The sequence below is a fragment of the Notolepis coatsorum genome, assembly GCF_963971535.1.
Source record: "Notolepis coatsorum genome assembly, chromosome: 12".
Lineage (NCBI taxonomy): Eukaryota > Metazoa > Chordata > Actinopteri > Aulopiformes > Paralepididae > Notolepis > Notolepis coatsorum.
This window is the reverse complement of record NC_140176.1, coordinates 23,959,544-23,979,736: the sequence shown is the minus strand read 5'-3', so window position 1 is coordinate 23,979,736 and position 20,193 is coordinate 23,959,544. Positions and strand designations below refer to the sequence as shown.

The 20,193-nt window shown below is 43.8% G+C and overlaps 1 protein-coding gene across 1 annotated transcript in view; it reads right to left on the bottom strand.

Annotated features, from left to right (window-relative positions):
- snx7 (sorting nexin 7) overlaps positions 1–20,193 on the bottom strand; it is a 70,812-nt gene that overhangs the window by 10,759 nt on the left and 39,860 nt on the right. The window contains exon 8 of the mRNA XM_084326310.1: positions 18,306–18,458. Coding sequence (XP_084182436.1) covers positions 18,306–18,458 — 153 coding nt within the window. The remainder of the gene's footprint in view (positions 1–18,305; positions 18,459–20,193) is intronic.

Sequence of the window (20,193 nt, the reverse complement as noted above, 5' to 3'; positions counted from 1 at the left end):
GGGGGGGGGGGGGGGGGTAGCGGGCCCATCAGACAGTTCACAGGTGTCTCCGACATTGCCCGTTGTGGACCCCTGGTTAGGTTAATAGGGGCCCTGACAGGAGAGATAGTCTGTACACACACACGTGCACACACACACACATAATTACATCACACACAAACCTATACAAAAACACACACAAACAGGAAAACACGCACACACACACAGAAGGGTCTACGCATTAACACACGCGTGCATGCACAAATACACAAACAGCCCCATGGCTAAAGGGATAATTACAGGGTTCATTAGAAAAACAGAGGCGCTAGCCCTCATTAGCCAATCTGCGCTCCGCTGGCACGGCCGGTGAACAGGTAAATAGTGATAATCAGGAGAATAAAACACACACAGATGGCGGGGGACACACTGGAACCCTCCCTCTCTCGTTCCTTTGATGCTCACACAGTCTAGGGAGGTGGGGGGCTCGTAGAACAAACACCTCACTGCCATTGTATAGTAGGTAACGAATAAGCTGACTCTGACTTTGATGTACAGTACATACCGCCCCACACACACACAACACAACACACACACACACAACACACACTGCCACCGGAGGCACTCTCAGTCTGAAGCACTGAGAACAGAACAGAACAAACGACACGATACAAAAATAGACCTTTGTATGTTTATGAGGACAGTATTCACAGGATATTGTCCTAATAACTCTCTCACCTACACGCACAGCACTAGGAGAGGAAAAAAAAGAATGAACAAATAAATAAATAAAAAATTCTTCTTATCGTCTAATAATACTCCGGGTGACGCACTTGAGTCGGGCTCTGTGTTAGTGGAACGACTCCACTCGTTATTGAGTGTAACCCTTTGTTGGCTCTTTGGATAAAAGCGTCAGCTAAATGACTCAATGTAAATGACAATGTAAATTAAGAGACAATGGACAAATGGCATTTAAGAAGATTTTTTGTAAATTGGAAATTGGAAAACACTGTTCTCAGACCCCTCCGACATACACCCCCCCCCCCCCCCCCCCAGCCACCCAACCCCACCCAACCTCCTCCAATGTACAGTTTTCACGTCAAATGTATATACTCTCTTTTCTGGACTCTTTTTGTATCACAAACAGTACTGTATTTGCAAATCTGGTATGTCATAAATGTATAGATGTAGCAGTACTGTCTATCTGTATGTCATGTATGTCATGTCCTGATGAATTGAAAATGGGGGACCCTGATGTAAACAAGACGAAAGTCTTTCTCTGGTCTGCATCCCCTTAACAATTGTGTGTATTGAGATGTACTCTATTGTACCCATTCTGCAATCCGTTAATAAAGTTTTCAATCAATCAAGATGAGAAAACATAGGCTGTTTTTCAGTAACACCATTCATGCCATTCCAAAATGGATTTCATGAACCTTCTCTGCCATTTAACGTAATGGGCACACGAGAGGAACACGTAAACCTCCCAATTAACCCAAGTAGCGAAAGCAACATCAGCCCCCATTCTCGCACGGCAATCTGCGATCTGCAAAAACATATTCCATCACCAGTCTCTCTCATCCTCCATCCACATCCCTGTTGCTATGAGGTAACCATGGCGACGCGGTGAAGTTTCTGCCTTTGCCGTGCGGCACGGCGGTATGCAGAGTGGAGCGGAGTAGAACAGGGCAAGCAAACAGTGACACCAGCTCAACCACACACACAATACTAAAAGGAAAGCATCCAGAGAGTCCCTTCTCTCCCTGTACGCCCCCACACGCAAGACCAGCTGAGCGCAGACCGACTACCACTGAATCACGAGATTCCCACTGCCTACACACTAAGGCCCAGGACATCCAGATGGTTGAGAAATCACAATGATAGAGTTATTGAGATAACGGTGAGAGTCAAGGCTGCCCGACAACCCTGTGCCGTCCCTCTCGGCCGATCGGCAAGTCTTTCAGCGTTGGGCAGCATGTCTCGCACCTGTCCCTCTTCAAATACCGGTAGTGACCAACCCTTTCGCCTCCCTCCGTCGCAATATCCTATGATTTGACCCTTCCACTCCTCCGCTCCACTCCTCCCCTCCACTCCTCCTCTCACCTTCTTGCGAGTGGCTCTCCCTGCCCCGTGTGACCTTTGCCCCCCTCGACTTCCCAACAGCCACCATCTTATTTCCTCAACTCCATCTCACCCTCTGCTCCTAAAGGGAGTCTCTCTCTAGACACATCTCTTCTCTCTGCTCCTAAAGGGAGTCTCTCTCTAGACACATCTCTTCTCTCTGCTCCTAAAGGGAGTCTCTCTCTAGACACGTCTCTTCTCTCTGCTCCTAAAGGGAGTCAAGTCAAGTTCTTTAATAGTTGTCATACAGAAGTACAGAATACTTTCATACAAAATGCTTCTTACTGTTACGCTCCAGAGACTGTGCTAGACAAGATAGTATCAAATAACATAATAACATAATATAGCATGAATTTAGAAGAAGAAAATGAGGTCACAGTGTTCGGTATAGACATATGTACAATGTTCTGAGTTACCATATAATATACAATACACAATACTATGCAGTGTACTAATGTACAGTACTATCTAGTGCAAAGCAGAAATGGGATGAGGTACAATTTTAGGTACAATTTACAGTAAGGTGTACGAGTTGTAGTGCAATCCTTCATCCATAAATATAAAGTGTGGGGAGTGGGTGCTACAGTGTGTTTGTTTAAAGTGGGTGTGTGCTATAAAGTGTGTGGAGTGGGTGCTACAGTGTGTTTGTTTAAAGTGAGTGTGTGCGTGTGGATGTGTGTGCTATGTGTGTTTGGTGGTTGTTGTTGTGTAGTGTTCATTCATTGTTCGTTTAGCAGCCTGATGGCCTGGGGATAGAAGCTACTTCTGAGTCTTTCTGTGCTCGCCTTGAGACTCCTGTATCGCTTGCCTGACGGCAGCAGTTCAAAGAGGCAGTTGTTCGGGTGGCTCGAGTCCTTAATAATTCTCTTAGCCTTCCCCTTGCAACGCTTGTAGTAAATGTTCTGGAGGGTGGGGAGCCCCCCTCCAATTGTGCGTTCGGCTGAACGTGTCACTCTTTGTAGTCTGCTTTGGTCTTTTGCAGTGCTATTCCCAAACCAGGAGGTGATGTTGCCGGTCAAGATGCTCTCTATTGTACATGAGTAGAAGTTCTTAAGGATCTTCTGGCTGACTTGGAACTTCCTTAGGCGCCTGAGGAAGTAGAGGCGTTGTCGTGCCTTCTTCACCACACTGTTAATGTGTGTGGTCCATGTCAAGTCCTCGGATATGTAGGCTCCGAGGTACTTGAAGCTGTTGACTCTCTCAACCGGTGCCCCGTCGATGCTGAGGGGGCTGTAGTCCTTGACCCCCGACCTCCTGAAGTCCACAATCATCTCCTTTGTTTTGCTGACGTTCAGGGAGAGGCTGTTTTCCTGGCACCATCCCGCCAGGACCTTGACCTCTTCCAGGTAGGCCCTCTCGTCGTTGGCAGAGATCAGGCCCACCACCACTGTGTCGTCAGCAAATTTGACGATTGTATTGCTACTCCGCTGAGCCACACAGTCGTGTGTGTACAGGGAGTAGAGGAGGGGACTCAGAACACAGCCCTGGGGGGCCCCTATGTTGAGGGTGATGGATGAGGAGGTGCAGTTGCCTGCTCTCACCACCTGGGGTCTGCCAGTCAGGAAGTCCAAGACCCACTGGCAGAGGTCATAGCCCAAGCCCAGGTCCCTGAGCTTGGCTATGAGTATGGAGGGGACTATGGTATTGAATGCCGAGCTGTAGTCGATGAATAGCATTCTCACATAGTTCCCCTGCCTCTTGTCCAGGTGTGATGCTGCTGTGTGCAGCACATGGGATATGGCGTCCTCCGTGGACCTGTTGGGGCGGTATGCAAATTGCAGGGGGTCCATGTTGATGGGGAGGGAGGAGCAGATGTAGCCCTTTACTAGCTTCTCGAAGCACTTCATAGCTATGGAGGTGAGAGCTACAGGGCGGTAGTCGTTGAGGCAAGCAGGCTTGGATTTTTTGGGTACAGGGATAATAGTGGACTTCTTCAGGCAGGTGGGGATGACAGCCTGTTCTAAGGACAGGTTAAATATGTCAGTGAATACTGGGGCCAGTTGGTCGGCACAGACTTTTAGGACGCGGCCGGGGATGCCGTCTGGACCTGCTGCCTTCCTGATATTCACTTTTTTAAAGGTCCGCCTCACCTCATGCTCTGTTACCCTGAACACTGCGCCTCCATCAGCAGCCGACCCCCCCCCCCCCATTGCCGAGGCTTGTGAGCTGGTGTTGTTATTACCAGCATCAAACCTCGCATAGAAGGTATTGAGGTCATTTGCTAAGGAGATGTCACTGTTCAGTTTGAGGGAGGCGCCTTTGTAGTCTGTCATCGTTTTGAGCCCCTGCCACATAGCTCTAGAGTCAGCTTGTTCAAACTGGAGTTCAATTTTATCCCTGTAGCGTCGTTTGGCCTCTGTCACAGTCCTCCTTACGTTGTATCGCGCCACCTTGTGGTCATTCATGTTGCCTGCCTCTAGGCCGTCGTTGTATGCTTTGGTGCGCTCTCTCAGAGCTTCACGGACGGATTTGTCTACCCAGGGTTTTTGATTTGGGTAAACTTTCATTTTGGTAGTGGGGATTGTTTCTTTCACCCTAGTACAGACATAGTTCAGCACTGTCTCTGTGTAGGCATTAATGTTATCTGTGTCGCGGAACACATTCCAGTCTGTGTTGTGAAACACTGACCGGATCGTATCCTCTGACGTCACATCCCATTTCTGCACCTCTCGCGAGACCACGGGAGTACTTTTAATTTTCTGTCTGTACTTCGGTGTAAGAAAAATTGATGCGTGATCTGACTTACCGAAGCCACTATCAGAATGAGCCTTGTAGCCACCTTTAAATTGCGTGTAACAGTGATCTAGGATGTTACCGCCTCTGGTGTTGCAAGTCACATGCTGATAGAAGTCGGGCAATACCTTTCTCAGATTGGCGCTATTGAAATCTCCCAGAACTAAAATGGCGGCGTTAACATTCGCCTCTTGGATTTTATTTACCTCGTCGTGTAGTCTGGAGAGCGCAACCTTGTTGCTGGCTTCAGCTTGCGGTGGAATATACACTCCGACCAGAGTCTCTCTCTCTAGACACATCTCTTCTCTCTGCTCCTAAAGGGAGTCTCTCTCTCTAGACACATCTCTTCTCTCTGCTCCTAAAGGGAGTCTCTCTCTCTCTAGACACATCTCTTCTCTCTGCTCCTAAAGGGAGTCTCTCTCTCTAGACACATCTCTTCTCTCTGCTCCTAAAGGGAGTCTCTCTCTCTAGACACGTCTCTTCTCTCTGCTCCTAAAGGGAGTCTCTCTCTCTAGACACATCTCTTCTCTCTGCCCATAAAGGGAGTCTCTCTCTCTAGACACATCTCTTCTCTCTGCTCCTAAAGGGAGTCTCTCTCTCTAGACACGTCTCTTCTCTCTGCCCATAAAGGGAGTCTCTCTCTAGACACATCTCTTCTCTCTGCTCCTAAAGGGAGTCTCTCTCTAGACACGTCTCTTCTCTCTGCTCCTAAAGGGAGTATCTCTCTCTAGACACGTCTCTTCTCTCTGCTCCTAAAGGGAGTCTCTCTCTCTAGATCAGGGGTCAGCAACCTTTACTATCAAAAGAGCCACTTTTCCCCGGTCCCTTAAAATGAAGATAACAGTGTATAACGTTTTATATATCCCCAAGCATACCCCACATTTAGCATAAAACGCCTGACAATTGCATACCCAACGTAATTTGCGATTTATTATACTTTATACTTATAGCACACAGTTTGTTGCATTAATGGGATTATAAAGCAACAAAAAGAAAAATGTTGACTTTTTATTGCCGTTTTTACCTGTTATAACAAAGGAAAACCTCAAACTCTAATGAAGAGGAGAAAAAATACTGGCTGTGTAGACCTAGTTTAAATAAAACACAGAAGAGGAGACAAAACACTGGTGTCTGTAGACCGACTTTGAAATAAAACCCTGAACTATTCAGGTATATTTGAGTCCTTCCCTTATTTGTGGAACATTTATAAAATAAAAAGTAGTCCACTTTGAAAAAAAGACTACCATCTGTAGACCTACTTTGAAATAAAACCCTGAACTATGCAGCTCTATTAGAGTCCTTCCCTTATTTGTGGAAAATCTATAAAATAAAAAGTACATTTTTCGTTGTTCGCAAATTTCGCACCACATATCAGGCATACAGGTAAGCCTGCATCGTTAGTCGTGAAAGCAAATTAATCTGTCCATGCTGAATTAAACCCTCTATTTTCCTCAGATTTTCCTTTTTTTGGATTTATCCATGGTTAGCTTACTGGGGGGTCGGAAAGATTAGCCACTTGCAGACGGCAGGGAGAGGCGCGGGGTGTGACGTACTGTATATTTTAGTTGATGAAATATTTTTGTTGACTAAATATCTTAGTTGATGAAATATTTTTTCATTTCAGTGTCACAGTATGACATGAACCGGTACTTCGAACCCATACCTCAGTACACCTTACTGTAAATTGTACCTAAATTGTACCTCATCCCATTTCTGCTTTGCACTATATAGTATATTGTAATTAGTATATTGTATAGTATATTGTATGGTAACTCAGTTACTTCTACTCTGCATTGAACATTGTACGTACATACTGAACACTTGTGTCTACGTACGTGACTTCTATTTTATACTTGCTATACTTATTTTATTTTATACTTATCCTTTTGTCTAGCAGTCTCTGGAGCGTAACAGAAAGAAGCATTTTGTATAAAAGTATTCTGTACTTCTGTATGACAACTAATAAAGAAAATCGATCTCCAAAATAAGAAAAAAATTTATAAAAATGATAAATAAACAATTTTGGCCTGGGAGCTGCAGCTGATTGGCTAAAGAGCCGCAGGTTGCCGACCCCTGCTCTAGACACATATCTTCTCTCTAGACACATCTCTTCTCTTTGCCCATAAAGGGAGTCTCTCTCTCTAGACATATCTCATTCTCTTCTCCTAAAGGGAGTCTCTATCTAGACACATCTCTTCTCTCTGCCCATAAAGGGAGTCTCTCTCTCTAGACATCTCTTCTCTCTGCTCCTAAAGAGTCTCCCTAGACACATCTCTTCCGTCTGCTCCTTGACTCGCTTCTCTTTCTCTCTCATTCCCTCCATCCCGATTCTCTCTTCACTCTTCCTGCAGGTCCCTTTGTCCTCCCAGGTTTGCCGCCGCCTCTTATTAAATTCTTATAGATAAATAATTCACACGCCCCGCGGGCAAAACCAAACGCAGGTACGCACCTGAATAACAATATGAAAGACACACTAGTTTCTATTGTGTCCTCCATTTGCAATTCCTCTGTCTACGACATGCTACCAGAGAGGTATACTGTGTAGCATCAACCAAAGTTAGCCGGCTTCCCTATGAGGAGACGCAGGTACAGCACGCAACGTACAAACATGGACTTCTTTCTGCCTTCGAGGACTAAGTCCGAAGTCTAATCGTGTTTTAGTTTTTATTAGGGCTGTCAGTTTATCGCGTTAATTAGATTAATTAATTACACAGCAAATTATCGCGGTATGAAAATTAACTCAAAATTTTACAAATTTAAAAATAATATTTTTTTTAAATCTCATTCATTCCATAAGAACATAGAATACACATTTACAATTTTTTTTATTTTTTTTTTATGGTCCATTGGTATCTGATTCTAGGGACATCTATGGATCTCAGGGAATGTATTGTGTATGTGAACAACACCATGCTAAAATTGACCAGACCTGAAAAATCTAAGCAAATTAATAAAGGGAAGATGATTAAACAGAAGGTTTTGTAGATACAGTACTGAATTCTGCCATCCGGACACATGCAATTTGAAATATGATTATAGAATATAAAATATCAGGCCAAAAATGGTTATGCGATTAATTAGATTCATTACAAATTAACATTACATATCTCTTGTTGTGGAATTAACACAACATTATGCATACTTTTGACAATAAATAAAAGACATTTTTTGTTTTGAAAACGGATACAGATAATTTCCGATATTACATTTGAATGCCAATAACGGCCGATAATATCGGTAGGCCTATAATGTCTATACTGTAGTAGGTAGAGAGATAATAGAAGAGAATAGTCGTTCTTATTCATTCTCTCATTCTACTAACATCTAGTGAAGACAATATCAGTGAAATTAAATTCCTGGAACCCCCTCAATGACCCCTGGGGGCCCCTGCCTGGACCCCACTTTGAGAACCATATTCCCACTGAAATGAGTGAAAGGATGCAATTAATACGCAGAAGAATCCCGAGGCTCTCAGGGTCTACGGTGGTCCGTGGCTCCGGGGCACAGTCACCCGGTTGCTAATCCAGGCGCGGCGGGCTGGCGGCAAGGCCTCAAACTATAAATTTGAAATTAGAAATTTATTTGAAGGATAAACCCCTTGAGATATGCTATCTCGTTTTCGAGGGGGTCCTTAACATAGGATACAAAACATACAATACAATACATAACAAAACAAAACAAAAAACAGGACAACAAATGCACTTATACACTGACAGACGCTCTCCCAAGCTCACCCCCACAATCCACACTGATTCATCCCAAGAGGATCACCAATATATATATATGTTCCCTTATAAAACACATACAAAATTATAATTTGATCTGAAAACGACATGTAAGCCCTAACACAGTAAATCAATAACAGGTGCAAGTAGTCTGTAGATGAGTGAATAAGAACTTGTTCTGGTCACATACCAAAGAAAAAGCCTCGTTTCGCAGTCAGGCTCAGTTAAATAATGTAACGTGCTGCAGGGTGACGAGAGGAAACAAACTTCATAACGAGCTGCGTGTTCTTATCTGCCGTGGATCTAGCCTTCTTTTTGTCGAGCCCAATAAATGCACACGTTTCTCGAGGAGATCCCCTTGTTTTTAAGCGCTCGGATCAATTAGCACGCCTTCCTTGTTTTTCCGACGGAAAGAACGAGGCGAGGAAGGTTGCTTTACCGGCCGGGAGCCTGATGGACTCCAAGGCCACTCCTGAGCCATCAGGGGTGTTTGTTTGTGAGATCCTGTCAGATGGAGAGAAACATTAACTGTTCTTTGAAGGTACTGTACTGTACACACTTACTGTACTGTACACACTTCCTGTACTGTACACACTTCCTGTACTGTACACACTTCCTGTACTGTACACACTTCCCTTGTCCCAGAAGAGAGTAAACTCTCTGTTAACATCCAGAGTATTGACACAGAAAGTCAGCAGAAGGAAAACTATTTGGCTCAGACTTTCCAATAGTAGTGAGTAATACAGAGTGAATTATACCAATGACAAACACAGCGAGGGATTCAGAAATGTTTAGATATTTTAAATTTTTTTTGGAGACTCAAGTCAGAATTTACTCCGATTTGTGTGGCCATGGCCCGACGCGTTGCCACTGTGTCCAGGAGTGTGTGTTCCATATAAAATACCAAAAGCACAGCCCCATCTCAAGGAGAAGCACTTCTTTGTGATGGTCATTGACACACACTCATGCATGCACAAACCCCCCACACACCCACCCACACACACACACTTGGAAGTGTTTTTTTTTGCCAAGGGCAGCCTTGGGTATTGGTGATGAGTGTTTGTGTCATGATTGTTACTGGGATGGCCATGAGAGAATGGAGAGATAGAAAATTGAAAATAAACAAGAAATATGACAAGTTTGTCTCTGGGCAACGCTGGCTCTATTATTTCACTGACCATTAAAGGGTCACTTAACCCAACTTGCATTCAGTCTTGCATACCATGTTGCCGGTGGCTTATTTATGATATGCAGCGTCTCAGTTATAGCATATTCCTCTAATGCCAATTCTTTTTCCCATATTGAATTTTAAACCAGCTCACGTGGGGCGGGCCCCCCTGTACGGTGACACAGAGGTGTATTATACGTAGAGGTTGCCATGGAAATAGAATTTACGCATTACCTACATGTAATGTCTGCCTTCTGCCGCAGATGCGATGAATGGAACGTCAAATCTTTTATTTTTCACTCAACGTCCAGTTTCATTCAACATGACAGCCTTCAGAAAGCAGGAGGACTCTCTGTTGAAGTTTTGGCTAATAAGTGGCCTGTACTGTATGTTTAGCTAAAAGGCATTTCAATGCAAATGTCAACCTTGACATGAACAAATTAAGAGACATGAACATAACACCTTGATATACATCACTAAGGTAAAATTTTGGGAAATTAGCTTACCGTCTTCTCCAGAGAGAGACAAGAAGATAGATAGCAGTTTTATCTCTGTGCGTTCAGTAGAAAGCTATCTGGCTGCATGTTAGCCTAGCTTAGCACAATGAATGGAAGCGGACTTGGCCGGTTAGCCTAGGCATTGTCCAACTACAGCAACACCTCTCCCCAAGGCTAACCGGCCATGTCCGCTTCCATTCATTGTGCTAAGCTAGGCTAACATGCAGTCAGATAGCTTTCTGCTTTCCACTGAACGCACAGAGAGGAACTGGTATCCATCTTCTTGTCTCTCTCTGGAGAAGACGGTAAGGTAATTTCCCCAAATTTCGGCGTGTTCCTTTAAATTTGACTGACCTATATTAGTAATAATTCCATGTTTTATACAACAATTTAAGGAATGCAAACACGCTAAAATACAGTTGTTGTATTGAATGTTCATTACAAAGATGAGGGGTTGACTGAGCAATCTGCAATTCAATTCAATGTCAGGCAGCGCTGTATCCAAACTTTCCGTGCTAAGCTAACTTCCATTACAGTTATGTGTAATCAATGAATGGCCATGCTCCTCCATTTAGAAGAGCTGACATAATGAGGCGTAAAAATGTCACATTTCCTCGCCATTAGAATAAAGTAGCTACCGGAGCAATTTTGTGGCATACGATTAGCCGCTATGTGTCACTTAATATGGATTATATATTCCCTTCACGTGGATTTAAGGCCGACGGACTCACTAAGTGGCATGAATGCTTCACCTGAATAGGAAGATCATGTTGCAGAATAAAGAGAATAAATAAGGCCCATTAAATTAACCATTTCCACCAGGGAGGACTGGTGGTGTCGATAGTGGATCACAGGGCCAGTGGTGGTCACCCTGTTTACCTGTAGATGACTTTAGCACACCACTTATTCCAGCACATGCCCTCAGGTCGCTACAGGTCCATCCTAACCAGACACACACGCTTCACAAACAGTTTTTTCCCTACAGCAGTCCGAACACTGAACACCCTGGCCCGCCCCCCTTTGCACAGACGGGCAAGCATCCGTCACTGACTGACACTGTTACCGTGACTGTCCTATATGTATTTATGTATATAAGTATTTATTGTGGGATTGGGAGGTGGGAGGGGGGCATTTTTGATGTCAAGTTCAAGTTCAAGTTCTTTAATAGTTGTCATACAGAAGTACAGAATACTTTCATACAAAATGCTTCTTACTGTTACGCTCCAGAGACTGTGCTAGACAAGATAGTATCAAATAACATAATAACATAATATAGCATGAATTTAGAAGAAGAAATGAGGTCACAGTGTTCGGTATAGACATATGTACAATGTTCTGAGTTACCATATAATATACAATACACAATACTATGCAGTGTACTAATGTACAGTACTATCTAGTGCAAAGCAGAAATGGGATGAGGTACAATTTTAGGTACAATTTACAGTAAGGTGTACGAGTTGTAGTGCAATCCTTCATCCATAAATATAAAGTGTGGGGAGTGGGTGCTACAGTGTGTTTGTTTAAAGTGGGTGTGTGCTATAAGTGTGTGGAGTGGGTGCTACAGTGTGTTTGTTTAAAGTGAGTGTGTGCGTGTGGATGTGTGTGCTATGTGCGTTTGGTGGTTGTTGTTGTGTAGTGTTCATTCATTGTTCGTTTAGCAGCCTGATGGCCTGGGGATAGAAGCTTCTTCTGAGTCTTTCTGTGCTCGCCTTGAGACTCCTGTATCGCTTGCCTGACCGCAGCAGTTCAAAGAGGCAGTTGTTCGGGTGACTGGAGTCTTTAATGATTCTCTTAGCCTTGCCCTTGCAACGCTTGTAGTAAATGTTCTGGAGGGTGGGGAGCCCCCCTCCAATTGTGCGTTCGGCTGAACGTGTCACTCTTTGTAGTGTGCTTTGGTCTTGTGCAGTGCTATTCCCAAACCAGGAGGTGATGTTGCCGGTCAAGATGCTCTCTATTGTACATGAGTAGAAGTTCTTAAGGATCTTCTGGCTGACTTGGAACTTCCTTAGGCGCCTGAGGAAGTAGAGGCGTTGTCGTGCCTTCTTCACAACACTGTTAATGTGTGTGGTCCATGTCAAGTCCTCGGATATGTAGGCTCCGAGGTACTTAAAGCTGTTGACTCTCTCAACCGGTGCCCCGTCGATGCTGAGGGGGCTGTAGTCCTTGACCCCCGACCTCCTGAAGTCCACAATCATCTCCTTTGTTTTGCTGACGTTCAGGGAGAGGCTGTTTTCCTGGCACCATCCCGCCAGGACCTTGACCTCTTCCAGGTAGGCCCTCTCGTCGTTGGCAGAGATCAGGCCCACCACCACTGTGTCGTCAGCAAATTTGACGATTGTATTGCTACTCCGCTGAGCCACACAGTCGTGTGTGTACAGGGAGTAGAGGAGGGGACTCAGAACACAGCCCTGGGGGGCCCCTATGTTGAGGGTGATGGATGAGGAGGTGCAGTTGCCTGCTCTCACCACCTGGGGTCTGCCAGTCAGGAAGTCCAAGACCCACTGGCAGAGGTCATAGCCCAAGCCCAGGTCCCTGAGCTTGGCTATGAGTATGGAGGGGACTATGGTATTGAATGCCGAGCTGTAGTCGATGAATAGCATTCTCACATAGTTCCCCTGCCTCTTGTCCAGGTGTGATGCTGCTGTGTGCAGCACATGGGATATGGCGTCCTCCGTGGACCTGTTGGGGCGGTATGCAAATTGCAGGGGGTCCATGTTGATGGGGAGGGAGGAGCAGATGTAGCCCTTTACTAGCTTGTCTGTTTCATGTTTGATGTAACCAGTGCTTAACAATCTGTACCGAAAACAATTACCACCAACCATTGTTGTGTGGCATTAAAGTATCTTGTAGATAAGAGGTAACACTGCTGATTTCTTTCTACGAAAGTGAAATATCCCTTTAAGACCAGTCTGGCACTGCGGCTGAACGGGGAGAGTGAGTAGAGACACTGACGTGTTTTGTACCAGATCATCGCTAATCTTTTTTATAGATTTCTTTAGATAGAAAAGTCAAAATAAAAAAATAATGATGGATCACAGCTATGAGAGACCGTAGATATAACGATTATTTAAAGATCAACCTCGCTGGGGGAGCCGATGCCGCTCGTTGCCGTGGAGACCGTCCTTGGCTTTAGGACACATCGGTGCCGAGATGATGTGCGGGTGGCTGGCAGTTGAATAAAAAAAAATCACATTTGAGAATAAACAGATTTTATAAATCATCTCAAAACGTGTGCCGATCTTTTCACAATTGGATATCTAGCTACTCATTTAGCTGGGCTATTAATTTATGATTAAATGATTAGCTGCTGTTCTGTAACTGGAAGATGTTTAGGGAGTGCAGCTTTGTCACTACTTGTTGACACTGAGGATTATAGATCATGTTGGGTATCAACATCAACTAATCGATTGTTTTTAAGGTCAAAAACAGTATGCAAAGAAATGTTATGGACAGAGAGGGAAGTTATGATTTAAGGGGGAACCTTCCACTACTCTTAAAAGCCTTTCAGTTTGTGGGGTAGCTTTGTGGAATGGACTACAAGTGGAAACGAAACAGAGAAAACATTGCACAGTTAAAAAAATTATACAAAAAAGCACAGATAGACAAATACAGAACTGAGGAACTATAGATAGTTGCTCTCAGGGAATGTTTCGATTCGTCTCATATTCTAATCTCATTTTATTTATTATAATTTTTTCCATGTTTTCGGTAGTAAGAGTATTTTTATTTGAAATGTTATGCCGTTGTAAGAAAGGGGCAGAACTAGATACGCTTCGCTTCCTGCTGCCCCTACTCCAACTCATCGTGGTTTGTTTTTCTATGGATGAAAACATGTTTGCATTTTGTGTTTACTGTGATTTGTATGTTTGTTGTGATCGAGATAAATAAAGAACAATCAATCAATTACCCACAACATCCAGCCATAAGCTCCACTGACTCAGGCGACAAAAGTTCAGCACAGCTCACAGCCTTGTGTATGGAAATGTCCCTTGTATACTTTTGATTTCTATGCGAGAGACTTCATTTCTTCAGTAATAATAATAATAATGATAAAAAGGATACTGAAGTCAAGAGTTGCTGTGCTCTTGTGATTGGTCAAAGATCGCCGAGGCTCACAGGTCTCATAGTAGTCATCATGGGAACGGGTAAACATTACGATATAAAAACACAGGTAACTGATATGGTTTGGCAGTAAAATGCTGATAGCTTGATGTACAGTACAAAACTCACTCTCCCAGGTCTGTTATCAACCACATTTAACATTCACAGTCATCTGAACCAATGAGGAGAAGTGTATGTAGAGATCATTAGGGTGTGTGTGAGATTGAAACCCTTTTCACGGTAGCCGCTAACGACAGCATTACCCTTTTTGACCCCAAACGCCTCCCGTAGCTTTAACATCCAACCACAGTGTGGGAACGTTTGTTTAGGGACGTTTGTTTAACTAGTGACAGCGGGCAGCAGTGGCTCAGGAGGTAGAGCAGTCGCCTGGTAATCGGAAGGTTCCCGGTTAGATTCCCGCTCCTCCAGGGCAAAGTGTCCTTGAGCAAGACACTTAACCTCTAATTGCTCCCGATGAGCAGGTTGGCACCTTGCATGGTTGCCCCTGCCGTCGGTGTGTGAATGTGTGAATGTGAGGAACAAAATTGTAAAGCGCTTTGGATAAAAGTGCTATATAAATGCACCATTTACATCCCCTGAATGTCATATCATTATACAAAGTTTCCCATCTGACTTTTGGATTAAACCAAGTTGTATAAAGAATGCAGTGATGAATGGTCTTTCCAAGCGGAGCAGCAAGTGTTAAGTAACGTCACACAGGTTGAGCTAAGCTATGCTGGCTAATTATGTTAACTCCGTTACATCAGAGAACAAATTTATTCACAACATGGATCACCATTCAACGTCATTGTAGACCCCTGTGACTGATATGTACTTATGATTACTTTCTCATTTATTTTTATTTTATGACTGCAGTCCCTACAGACACAGTTTGCTGTGTATTTATTTTAACATGTGATCATGTGATAAAAAATATCGATTGACATGTAATGTTGTTTTATAATTTCTTATGATAAAACGAATATATATACTGTATGAAGAGAAGTAATAACGCAATTAATAATCATTTAACTAGAAAGGATTGAGAAAATGCATTATAGTACAGTGAGTGGGTGGTGAATTCTGAGGCACTCTACTGCCCTCTACTGGCACTAGTCCAGCTTTTAAAACGAGGAGGCTTAACGAATGCAACGCATCCGGAACCATGTTCCTGCCCCCTCTGCATGTTCACCGTGCATAATGACTAACACATCTATTGAGCGAGTCAATTATGGCTGCCGTGCTGTTAATGACTTTATATTCTCTTCCTGTTGTTCAGTTGTCTTCTTCCGTTTGTTCCAACTCCTCATTGTTTCCTCATCATCATCTGAATTCCCCCGCTGTTGCTCTCAGGCTCTGGAGTCGTTAATCTGGATCAGGATGTATCGTCTCTTCCCCTCCTCTCTTCTTCTCTCTCTCTCACCCCCTTCCTCGCTCTCTCCCTCTCCCTCTTTCCGAGTTTAAATCCCTCGGCTTATCCTCGCTTCAAACCATTTCCTTCTCTCACCTGCCCTTATCTGAGATTAAATCGCTTACATTTCCCCTCTTCTCTTACTCCCTTGCTCACCTCACCTGACCATCTCTCTATCTCTTCCCCTTCCCCTCTCCTGGAATAGACCTCCTCTTCCTCCCTCCCTCCACCTCTCCTCCCTCATCCTCGTCTCTCCCTGCACCCTCTTTCTCTCTGGAATAATGTTGGGGAATAGGGCTGGGTTAAAGAAATCGATTTCCCAATTGTGAATCGATCTTCATTTGAATGAGTAATTAATTATCGGTCCATAATCCCTAGATCAAACATAGTCGTTATGCCATTTCCCTTCCTGGTCGTCTCGTGTCCAGATCTCGTGCAACGTGTTTGAATCTAAAAAAAAAATTATCAAGTGTTTGCCAGGTGCAAAGGCAGATGTCTGGTTGCATTTTGGATTAAAAAAACATGACGACAGAGAAGAGCTGTACAAAAGCAATGCCATATGTAAGCTGTGCAAAGTGCAGGTGAAATATTGTGGAAATACAACACATCTATGAAACCACTTACTGAGACATCACCAGCCAGACGTGACATATGCTAAATCCAATGTTCCAATAAAAAGTACATTCATGTAACTGCTTGAGAGTCAATTCTTAATGTAAACATTGATATTTTTAACAATGCAACAATGTTAGAGGGTTCCTTGAACCATTTATAGCATCGAATCGAATCGGAAAAATCGAATATCGAATCGATTCGGGACCTTGTGAATGGGAATCTAATCGTTTTGGGAAATCAGTGGCGATACCCAGCCCTATTGGGGAACGTCAACAGACAAGCCATGTGTGTGTGGACAGCAGGGGTTGGCGTCAATTAACTTTCAAACCATCCAGGTTAAAGGTTAAATATGAATTATTAAATACTTTTGGCACGAGAAGACTGTGCTACTGAACCTAGTAACAAATAACGGAGAATGAATGCTCATGAATTGGAAAGGAACCGCCAACAGCCGTGGTAGACAGATCAAAATGAGTCTAGGACTAGTCTAACACAATGTGTGGAATGGATTTATGTACAGGAGAGATACTACATAGGTGTTAGCATACCGTAATTCCTCTAATAGTAACCCCGGCTTGTATTTGTTTCAACTGTAGCGGGTACCAGGCTTGTATTAGGAGGAGGCCTGTATAAGAGGGAGGCCTATATTTCAAATTTTCAAACGGATCATAATGAATAAATCAACATTTTGTGTCAGTTTGAACCCAGTAAAATGTACTGGGTTCATTTATTGAAACCAAGTACTGTATGAAATAGTAAACAGTGCAATTACAGGTGGTCACTGGTCATTTCAACGTTTTCAAAGTGAAATCAAGTAACTAGCTCAGTATGCAGCTCAGTATATTAGTAACCCAGCTTGTATTAGGAGGCCGGCTTATAATTGCTTAGCTCAAGAGCGCACCCGGCCATTAATAGAGACCCGGCTTGTATTTGAGACCCGGTTACTATTAGAGGAATTACGGTAGTTGGTTACCAGTCTTTTCTTTCTCAAGTGAAGATGAAGAACTATATAGATCTGTTGATCAGCCAGCGTGAAGGTCAGTCTCTATATGAGATATGGACACATCACTTGTCTTAGAACTAGGGATGTCCCGATCCGATCACGTGATTTTCAGAAGATCGGGATCAAAAAAACAAAAAACTAAAAAAAAACTGGATACTGAGGCCTTAGTTTTGGTTTTAAATTGCATATCATCATTCATTTAGTTATTGTCACACAGAGCAGAATAATTTTGCCAAAACAAACGCATTTCCTTTGATTTAATTATACATCAAATGATTTATGTCAAGGATGAGGGACATCCACTAGTTGCAGAACTTGCAGTCACCTGATTTTTACAGACGATGGCGCCATTGCTCTCATGAAGCAGCAGGTTGGAGGTGGAGTTTTTAGATTACTCCGGTTGCAATGCCTCGCTTGAATGAAGTAAACTTTTCACCTGGATAACATCAACATTCAGGGTGAATGTAATGTGAGAAATTGGGATGAAAAAAATAATAATATATATATATATATATATATATATATATATATATATATATATATAATTTTTGTATAAATTTTTTTTGGATCGGGAAAGATCGGTATCGGTAGATACTCAAAATCACATGATCGGGATCGGATCGGGAGCAAAAAAATGTGATCGGGACATCCCTACTCAACATTGAACCACATGGTGCCTGTGTTCAATTCCATTGATTTAAATTCACTGCAATTCAATGGAATTAGATTGTACAAAGCACAAGTAGAGGTAAAAGTGAAATTGGATAAGCTCCCAAGACGACAAAGCAAACGGGGTAACAAATAACACGCCCCCTATAGAGGCCATCTCATGACGCCTGGCGGCCTGGCCTGAACACGCCACTCGATGCCCCAGACCGCGCTGTGGGATGGATGATACCTTATTTTGTCTGAAGGACCGAGGTTAATAAAAACAGATCCCGGTTCTGCTCACCTTCTCGTAGTAGTCCACATTCTTCTCAGCGGTGGAGACAAAGGCTGATTTGAGGTCAGTCCTCATGGTCTTCTGCCAGCGAGACCAGTCTCCCTTCAGGGCGTTGTTGGCCCACTCCATGCGGTCCTCCAGCCGATCAATGTCCTCCTTTAGCTGCAGACACAAAACAAAGCATCCAATCAGCCATAATAACCTTCTCCCCCTTGTAACTCATAATGGCCTTTCGGTCTCTCCCACAAACTACAGTACGTGGTACGAACTGCTCTGTTCTGGGACCTAGAATCCAGATGAAAGTGATGGATACTTTTCCTGTTCCATGGACCTCACCGAGCATTATGGTTTATGTTTCCTGGCTGCTTGTATGCTTTCTACAACGCAGTTGGGCGATTTGCGATTCTGATTGGCCAGGTAATTTCTGGTCATGTGACATGTACGCCCAATCCTGGGACCGCAAGTGTCTACACTGGTTAAGCTTAGGCACTCTTTCGAAGTTGGTTAAGGTTAGAGTTTGTCTTAGAGCATGGCGATAGAACGCCAGGTGCTTTGCAGGCTGTTCGACGCGGAAATGGGCAAAGACACAGCTCGTCACGCTATTGGGCGCACATGTCACATGATCAGAAACGTCAGTGGCCAATCAGAATCGCAAATCGCCCAACTGCGTTGTAGAAAGCATACACGCTTCCTGGCTCCACCTGGAATGGCTGCGGACACAGCTTGGTTGACGAACACGGCGTGTATTTTCGACTATCGAGCACTTTCGACAGAACATGGTGAGCCGACCGTAGAACAAAACGGAGCGGTTGCCTCACTTGCACGGCGCGGCAGTTGGACTATTAGGCCACAAAAGCTAACTTAAAAGTTCCCGGTAGTGGCTCTCTGAGACTCAACACTTTCATAAATTCAGAATGGGAACCGTGCCTACCAGTCAGAAGACGAAGTGACATCTCTCCCACTGGTATTGAAACCTTAAATCTAGACAGCAGAGCCCCCCCCGAGAAGTGCTGATGAGACTTTTGGCGAGGCCTTAAATCTGCTATATAAGCAGGGGGAGAGTGGCGGTAGTAAATATAAAATATAAAGATTAATGGCTCGTGTTAATTACAGTGATTTCTCCCTTGGCTAGCTTCAGGGTACAGCCTTTGGGCAGAGGAAGGAGTGGAGCATAGGATAGTCGATTTTAGTTTATAAGAGCTTTTGATTTAATAATGAAAAGTGATACTTTTTGGTGCAACATTTATCGTTTTACAAGATACCTTTATTGCCACACAACCAAGGTTGGTGGTATTTGTGTTTGAAGCTCTGGATAGACATAAAACAGGAACATGGCTACATTTAACCCCCCTTCCCAGGAATAAATACATAAATAATACAGCACAACATAACACACAGAAGAGACTAGTCCATCTGGTCAGGAGAGGGGGGCCAAGGGAGTTCAGGGTCCGAATGAAACAGGGGGTGTGCTGGGTGTGAGGGGTCCTTTGCAATTTTTCTGGTACAGGTGGTTTTGCGGGAGGTGAGGATGGAGTCCAGGGAGGGAAGGTCACAACCTATAATTTTGGAGGCCTTGTTGATGATGCGCTGACGTTTGTGAATGGAGTGTTTTTGTGCAGAACCGTACCAGACTATGATTGATGAGGCGAGTATGCTTTGAATGATGGCAGTATAAAATCGGACCAGCAGGTGGCGTTTGACCCTGTAGTTGCCTGAGGAAGTACAGACGGCACGCTGCTGGGCCTTTTTTGTTTTCGGAAGGTATGAACCACTGACATACAGTACAGTCCGGGCGGGTATGACCGTCTCCACAACTCACTTTTATTTTTCTGACAATAATACATAAACAAGGCATGAACAACACCATTTAAACCCCAGTGATGTCGTTTAATCCCAT